General features: G+C 47.1%; 1 protein-coding gene across 1 annotated transcript; it reads right to left on the reverse strand.

Moving 5' to 3' along the window:
• Window positions 1–8,175: 8,175 nt before the first annotated feature.
• Window positions 8,176–8,679, reverse strand: LOC147975555 (uncharacterized). The gene has a single exon (XM_087520482.1). It carries the CDS (start codon window positions 8,677–8,679, stop codon window positions 8,176–8,178), a length of 504 nt encoding a protein of 167 aa, XP_087376608.1.
• Window positions 8,680–9,163: the final 484 nt, after the last annotated feature.

Here is a 9,163-nt window from a genome sequence, read left to right on the forward strand (position 1 = left end):
AAAGATATATGACCGATGAAAATCCATTCTTACATCAAACTTGGAAAAGAATTTAAGAGTAACTCCGGAAAAATTAGAAGAGTCAGGTAAGATCCTAGGAAAAGACATGTGGGTTAGGGCCCACTCAAAAGATACATCGTTGAACGATTACTTGAAAGGGAGATTGCGACAGTTGAATTAAGTTGCTTGAATGAGATAACAACCTCGAATTAGTTTGAACGGATTGAGGATGGAAGCACGAATCTCCTGAGATATCTTCAGTACTCCAGAACAAATGAATGGCGAGAAGTGGATGATTAAGAGGTGCACCGGCATGAGAAAACATTTAAAATGAGGAAAGGATATGATCGACAAATCTTGAATTGAATCCACCGGAGATGAAACAACAATGAAGGATGATGAACTTGAAGAGCATCTTCATGAGAACCACCGGGTAAAAACATTGAAGGAAAGAATGAAGAAACTTCACATCCATAAGATGGATACTTGATCCAGAAATCTGAGTCCTTGAAGAAAAGGGTGGGAGGGCAGGAAAAACAAAGACAACTTGGGACGGATGGAACAAACTCCGTTGCGACGAACTGATAATTGATCTAGCAGAATTGAAAGGATATTTAACTTGAAGAGAAGCACATCGGTTGAAAAGGATTGAGATGACAATCTCGATGATCAAGAAGGATCAGTACTCCCAAAGACATATGAGAACACCGCTTAGGGAAGTTATGGATTCAACACTTGACATTGAAGCAACTCGAATACCACACCTCAAAACTAAACAAAGGATTGGCTCGCAGAATAAGCCAAAAACAAACATATGATAGAGATTTCATCCGAAATTTTTGTGGTGGGGCCCACACGGGCTTGATCGTACAACACCATCATGTATAAGGCAGTGCATAGGACATACGAAGCGTCCTCGAGTCAGCATAGCCAAGGAGTCTTTAAGACACAACGAGACCACTGTAAAACCAACCGTGGATAGGCGGACCACTAGACGTCGAACCCCAATCTCATATCATGCATCTGTCGGAAAGATATTCTAGGAGGTACTTGAATTCCCACCTATAAACTCCTGAAACTTTCTGGTTATGCAATCAGGTGTTGGGGATACAGGGGAAGCATAATATCTCACCCAAACTAACAATCCCTACATCCATCTGTATCCATCCTTCAACACATAACCAAGAAACCTTCGGAAATCATGTACCTCGACCTTCGAAAAGCATTCGTTATATGAATTATGGCAATACTCCCGAACTCCCGCCCCAGTACTGGGTGGCGTCGAGGTTATCTCACCAAGCATAGAAGATTTTCGATGCCGACGAAACTCAGGTATTCCAGAACCGCAAAGATAAAATTGTGACGACAACACCTCGGAGCTCAACTCCCCGGGACACTGCCATGACCCCTAAATGTCAGGAGGCACCAAGAACAATGTTCTCGTCACAAGAATATCGGAATGATTCCAACATACCCGCGTGATCCTAAATTTTTTCTTCGTGAAATTTGAGGAGAGAAAAGTCAAAACTTCTACGCCAGGAGGCCTCACCAGAGCGACGAAGGGACTGAGGAGTAAAAAGAATCCTACTCTCCGATATATATAATCCTAAGACTCAAAACATTTTGTTCTAGACTCAACAACGTCAGCGATTCGATCAAGCAGGGGGCTCTTAAGTCGAGGATGACTATGATACCAACTTGTAACACCCACGATGCGGCTATATCTCCCACATGTCGAGGCACGACCTAGAGGCATAACCACATGGTGGTTTAGTCGCAAGAGGGGTAATCTTCACACAATACCATGTACTGAATAAGAAAGGGATAAAGAGTTGGCTTACAATCGCCACTTCACACAAATACAAGTTAAACATACATCATCCAGAGTACAATCAAGGTCCGACTACGGAACCAAAATAAAAGAAGATAACCCCAAATGCTAGATCCCCGATCATCCCAACTGGGCTCCACTACTGATCATCAGGAAACGAAACATAGTAACGACCCAAATCCTCATCGAACTCCCACTTGAGTTCGGTAGCATCACATGCACTGGTATTATCAGCACCTGCAACTATTTGGAAGTATCCGTGAGTCACAAGGACTCAACAATCTCACACCCCGAGATCAAGACTATTTAAGCTTATGGGTAGGATAAGGTAATGAGGTGGAGCTGCAGCAAGCACTAAGCAAATATGGTGGCTAACATACGCAAATAACAGCGAGAAGAGAAGCAACGCAACGGTCGAGAAGCTAGAAGTGATCAAGAAGTGATCCTGAAACTACTTACGTTCAAGCATAACACAAGGCCGCGTTCACTTCCCGGACTCCGCCGAAAAGAGACCATCACGGCTACACACACGGTTGATTCATTTTAATTAAGTCAAGTGTCAAGTCCTCTACAACCGGATATTAACAAATTCCCATCTGCCACATAACCGCGGGCACGGCTCTCGAAAGTTTATACCCTACAGGGGTGTCCCAACTTAGCCCATCACAAGCTCTCACAGTCAACGAAGGATATTCCTTCTCCTGGAAAGACCCGATCAGTCTCGGAATCCCGGTTACAAGACATTTCGACAATAGTAAAACAAGACCAGCAAAGCCGCCCGACTGTGCCAACAAATCCCGATAGGAGCTACACATATCTCGTTCTCAGGGCACACCGGATTGTCCAAAGTTCTGGTAGGCCAGCCCAGAGTTGCCCCTAGTGGCCACCGGCGGTTGACACGTTGGACCAACACTCAGAGGAGCACTGGCCCAGGGGTTTAAAATAAAGATGGCCCTTGAATCCATGGAACCCAAGGGAAAAAGGCTTAGGTGGCAAATGTTAAAACCAAGGTTGGGCCTTGCTGGAGGAGTTTTATTCAAGTCGAAATATCAAGGGGTTCCCATAAGACCCAACCGCGTAAGGAACGTAAAATCAAGGAAGATAACATCGATATGACGAAAACTAAGGCGGCAAGAGTGGAACAAAACACCAGGAAAAAGGCCGAGCCTTCCACCCTTTACCACGTATATAGATGCATTAATTAAAATAAGAGGTAGTATGATATCCCAACATATCCATGTTCCAACATGGAACAAACTTCAACTTCACCTGCAACTAACACCACTATAAGAGGGACTGAGCAAAGCGGTAACATAGCCAAACAATGGTATGGTAGGAAGGTGGGTTAGAGGCTTGACATGGCAATATAGGAGGCATGATATAACAAGTGGTAGGTAGCGCGGCATAGAGATAGAGCGAACAACTAGCAAGCGAAGATAGAGGTGATTTCGAGGGTATGGTCATCTTGCCTGAGATCTCGCAAGGAAGAAGAACGAGTCCGTGAAGAAGACAAACGGATGTAGTCGAATGAATCCTCACAACTCCGAAACGAAATCGAAGCTAACAAGAGAATCAAGCCAGAAAGAAGCAAACAACATGGTAAACAACGAAACATAATCATGGCATGATGCACAAACAAGTATGATGCATGTCCGGTTTAAAGAGGCATGGCATGTCAAAGTGCAACAAACAATACTAAAAATTAAGTGGAGCTCAATATGCAACGAGTTGCATATTGACAAAACACCACATTAAATTATTTAGTTCTCTCTCAGTTATGTACCCAACAATATTCAATGTTATTAAACATGGAAAGGGGTGAAGCATAAGAAAACTAACTATCTAGGCAAGTTTAAATGAGGCCGGAACAACAAACAACAAATCCGTAAAATCCTCATATGCAAATTTTAGAGTTGGTACTGTTCTGCCCTAAACCATATTTTAGAGTTGTTAAGCATGCAAGATGGGTGCACCATGTTAAACTAGGAATTTTTCTACCCCATTTACATATAAAGATTATTTAAAATGGAGCTACGGTTATTTAGTTATGAAATAAAGCATTTAAGCATGGCATTTAAGCAAATTAAAGCAAACATCAATTTAAACATTTTAAACATAGATGAAAGTAGCATATTATGAAACTAGACAAAATTCTAAGCATTTTACATATATAAAACATTTTAAACCGATGCATGGTTAATTAGTTGTTAACAATGCAAAAGAGTGGCAAATTGATGTAATTATGCATGCACTGGATATTAGGAAATTCGTCAGCAGGGGAAAAAATATAGCCGGGCCGTATGCAACGCACTGTGCAAGCCCAGCAGCAGATCTAGCCCGAAGCAGACGTGGGTGTGCAAAATAACAGGAAAACAAAGCAAAATGGGGGCTGCTGGCATTCAAACCCCAGACCCCTCGAATGGATAGAGGTTATGCTAGCCACTGAGCTAGCTGTGTGTTTGTGATGCAAAGGGAGATGGGCGTAAAATAAAGCATGTGGGCACCGCGGCCAGGACACAACCTGAAGCGGGCGCACGGGGACTCGGCGGCGACGGGAGCCAACAACAACTGCTGCTGTGCTTGGAGAGGACCATCGGGGATGCGGAATCCTGCTAGGGAGACCACGGTGGGGTGCGTGCAAGCATGTAGCAAGGGGTGGCGTGTTGTAGGAGGACGAACTGCAGCAGCGGCGACAGCTCCTGTCGAAGAAAAGAGAGAGGATTCAGAGAGAGGAAGAGATGGACATGAGAGAGACCGCAAGAAGATGGCAGGAGCGTGATGGAGGTTCTCACCGGCAACGGGGCTCATCGGCCAGTCACCGGAGATGGCTTCTGCGGGTCCTAGTGGTTGGCATCATTTGGTTTCATGGATGGTGACGAAGGTGGCGACTAAGGAGGCAAACGACAACGGCATTGGAAGGCACGAGCCCTCCAGCGAGGCAGCAGCGGGGACGAGGAGGTTCTCGTGGTTGCTGGAGACGGCGGGGAAACGGCCGAGGGCACCGACTCCAGGCCGGGTCCGTGCGGTGGGAAGCAGCAGCGTCCCGACAAACTTGGCGGCAGCCATGGCTTGGGTCCGGCGACGAGGTAGGCGGGAACGGGTTGAGGAGCTCAAGGACGATGACCTCCGGGCTTGAGAGGTGAGGATGGCCGACGCAAACTCCTTGGTGGCTCCCTGTTGCACGAACAAAGAGAGCAGGTGAAAGAAGGAGGAGGGAAGGAAGAAGAAGGGAGAAGCAGGGGCACGGGGGTCCTGCTGAAGGTGGTCACCGGCGACGTTCACTGGAGGCAGCGGGGTCGCGAGGGGAGATGGACCGGCTCCAGATCTAGGCGAGGCAGGGGATCGAGCGCGGGGTCGATATGAGAGGGAGAGGTCGGGGTTGCTGGTTGGCTCGGGATGGACCCCGAGGGGAACCAGAGACCGGCGGCGGTGAGGAGGATCCCTAGAAATTAGGGATTTGTCTGATGATTGCACTGCTATTTATAGAAAAAAAGTTTTTGGTTAGGGACTAATCTGATCCTTTGATCGTAATCGAATGGCCAAGAAAAATAGGTTAGGTAGACTAATTAAGAAAACGGAGATGTTTTATAGATGTTTGGGGATGATCGGGATCCATCGGTAACGACAACCCGGGTCGGGTTCGGGTAAGTTTCAAACACGTGCGAGGGGTCGATGCACTGTGCAAAGAGGGGTTAGGCGAACGAGGTCAAGTGTGTGGTTGGACTGAGAAGAGAGAGGGGGAATGAAACCCGGCAACCATTTCCGGAGACCGGAAACGTCTGACGATAGACCGGCTATAATGCCGCTATAGTTAACCGTTGGGGCGTCAAACGGACTCCGAATGCGATGAAACTTGGCAGGCGACCTACTAACAACGTAACAACACAACACGCCAACTTTCATCCCATTCCGAGAACATTTTCCGGCCACTTATGAAATAATATTTCAGAGGTGCCCCGGGCACGTGCAAGTGTGTCTGGGCTCAGAACGGACAACGCAAGGAACGGGGAGGCCGGGATGGATGTAAGTTTTGAAAACATGAAGATGCAATGCGGATGATGATAAGGAAAAATGCAACACACAAGCAAATGACATGGCAAAGATAGCGAATAACTGGAAGACACGTGGCGCAACGGTCTCGGGGTGTTACAGTGGGAGAGGTGCTTTGTAATGGGTTCAATCTTGTGGTGTCCTCACCTAGTGACAAAAAGAGTAGTGAGGCATGTACAATGTTGTTGCCATTAAGGATGAAACGAGATGGTTTATTAATATTGATTGGGTTTACTTTGTCTACATCATGTCATCTTGCTTAAGGCGTTACTCTGTTTGTCATGAACTTAATACCATAGATGCATGCTGGATAGCGGTTGATTGGTGGATGTCTACTTTTCATGGACGGAAATGAAAGGAGAGCATTGTCGGGAGGATGTCTTGCTAGATTAGGTTGAGCAGCTCGTCCTCGTGCTGCACTTTCTTTTCAAACACCCGCCTGTTCCGTTCTTTCCATATGTTCCATCCCGTGTAGATGGCAATGGACATCACCTTGGACTCGAGTGGACAAATGTAATCGTTCCACGAGGTGCAAATTGACTTTGCTTGCTGTGCCTCACTGGGAAGTGCCAGAAGCTCATGCCAATCGCCCATGAGCAGCCATATTGATCTTGCGAACGAACATTGGATGATGAGATGTAGTGCAGATTCCTCAGACTGGTCAGAAAGGGTGCATTTGGGGCTATGAGGGATTCCACGTTTTGCCAGGTTGTTGTTGGTGAGGATCTTGCCTTTGAGAAAAAGCTAGAAGAAAAACCTTCACTTTGCCCCGACCTTGGACTTCTAGAGCTTATCATAGTTGGGACTGGTGATGGAGCCAAGGAATTGGCAGCGCTAGGTTGAGATCATTGTGTAGGTTGCAGCAGCATTGCAGCTGCAGGCGATCTCATCAAGCCGTGACGGATCAACAACAATGCTGCGCAGCCTTGCCTAGAGATTGGTGAAATGTCTCATATCAGATTCAGAAGAAATGCGGTGTAGACCTGACAATGAGTGTTGTCCATTTAGTGCCTTCTCAACAGTGAGTTTTTTCCTGTAACATAGTCAGAGCAAGTCCGGCGCAATCTCAGCAGGTGCGTCGCCGGCGAGCCAGCGATCATGCCAGAACTTGGCATGCATTCCAGCACCGATGGAGATTTTAGTGGTAGTAGAAAAAAGGGCCAGGTCGTCTCTGTCGCAGGGGATGGGAGAGTCGATGCAAGGCCTGTCTTGTGCAGACCATTCTAGCCACTTCCATCACAGGTGCAGGGCCCTACCAAAGCGCTTCAGGTCAAAGATGCCGAGTCCACCAAGGCTTTTGGGGCGGCAGGCGGTGGACCAGTTAACCAATGCAATTCCTCCATCCGCATCATGCTTTGATCTCCAAAGGAAGTTTCTTCATAACTTGTCAATTTGTTTGATGGCCCATGCACCCAGCTTGAAAATTCTAATCAGGTAGACCGGGATTGCTGAGAGTACATAGTTGATCAACCACAGGCGTGCATCACCAGTCATGACCTTCCCACACCATTTTGTAGCCTAGACGTAAGTTTATCGAGGATGGGCTGGATGTCAGCTCGGGTGATGTTCCTATAGTGCAGGGGAAGACCAAGGTAGGTGCAAGGTAATTGAAGAATAGGCACCGAGAACTGCTGCAGCAAGGAAACTAGGTCGATGTCGTCACAACAGATGGGAAAGAAGCCACTTTTATCCATGTTGCAAACTAGGCCAGAGGCAGAGCCAAAACAGGCAAGGATCTCCGTAGTGAGCATGACGTCAGTTGGCTTGGGGGAGACAAACAGTGGAGCGTCATCAGCATAAAGGCTCACACTTAGCTGGGAGGGTTGCAAGCGAATCAGAGTGAGTAGCTAAGCATCTGCAGCCTTTGCAAATAGCCAGTGAAGTGGGGGCAATTGCAAGGGTGAATATCATGGGAGAGAGTGCATCTCCCTGACACAGGCCTTTGCAGTGGATGAAAGGTGGACCAAGCTCGCCATTTGCCATTACTTGTGAAGAGGCGGTGCTCCAAAGCAGGGAGATCATGTCACACCATTAGTGTCCAAAACCTATATGGGAGAAGAGCTCCATCACAAAGGACCAATAAACATTGTCAAAAGCTTTGGCAATGTCCAACTTGAGCAGTAGAGCTGGGTCGTTGGTGGAGGCCACGGGTAGCGTTTTTGAGAGGAGGGAATTAGTAGTGGCAGGAATGGAGCCAGGCGGATGGAGAGCAATTTTCCGGCGATCTTTCCCACTGAGTGTATCAAGCTTATCGGCCGAAAATCTTTTAGTTTGATAGCCTCGTTGGATTTAGGTCACAGTGTTATGTAGGCAGAGTTGAGCAGGTGGAGGTGCTTGCCGCGGAGGGTAAAGAATTGGTGTAGTGCTGTAGATACATAATGCTTGATCACATCCCAACATTTCTTGAAGAAATCCATGATGTATGCATCAGGGCCTGGAGCTTTGCTTGAAGGAAGGGCGAAGACATCTTTCTTGATGTCCTCGTACGAGAATTGTTCGTCCAGAGAGGAGAGGTAGAGTCGAGGGAGATCAAGCAGGTTCCAGTTGAGAGAGCTCTGCCTAGTCTTTGTTGTGCCAATGGTTGAGGAGAAGTGGTGGTGTAATTCACTGTGTTTGTTGACCATGGTGGTGAGCTGGCTATCCTCAGTTTGTAGAAAAGGGATGGAGTTTCTGTGACGATGGCTGTTTGCTTTTGTGTGGAAGAGCTTGGAGTCCGCATCCCCAGCACCTAGCCATATGATCCTTGAACGTTTCCTAATGCAGATGCGCTGAATAGTAGCCAATTCAAGGAGTTTCATCTTGAGGTGTTTTTTGAGACCAATTTCACCCAAAGTGAGGTCACGATGGTCCTACGCTTGATCCAAACTCAAGATAAGTTGATCAGCAGTAGTGGACAGCAAGGCCACATTCCCAACCTTTTTCCCGCTCCAACACCTTAGTGCTCTGGCTAGTTGTGAGAGATTGTTGTGCAAGATCATCATGGCATCAGAGTGTGGGAAAGGTGCACTCCAACAAGCTTGAACAACATCATCAAAGCTTCTCATCCCCAACCAGTAATTTTCAAAGTGGAAAACCCCGAACTGCGTGTCGCTCGTCTGTCCTATCAGCACCATCGCATAGTGGTCAGAGACCGATGAGGATAGTGCTTGTAGGTGGCATTGGGGGAATATCAGGCCGCATCCAGTTGAGTAGAAGACATGGTCGATCTTGGTTTTTATATGCAATTTACAAGTGCTCGTCCAGGTGAATCATCGTCCATGAAGCCGCAACTCAAAAACCTCC

The sequence above is a fragment of the Triticum urartu genome, chromosome 4A (genome assembly GCF_056163025.1).
Source record: "Triticum urartu cultivar PI428250 chromosome 4A, HENAU_Tu73, whole genome shotgun sequence".
Lineage (NCBI taxonomy): Eukaryota > Viridiplantae > Streptophyta > Magnoliopsida > Poales > Poaceae > Triticum > Triticum urartu.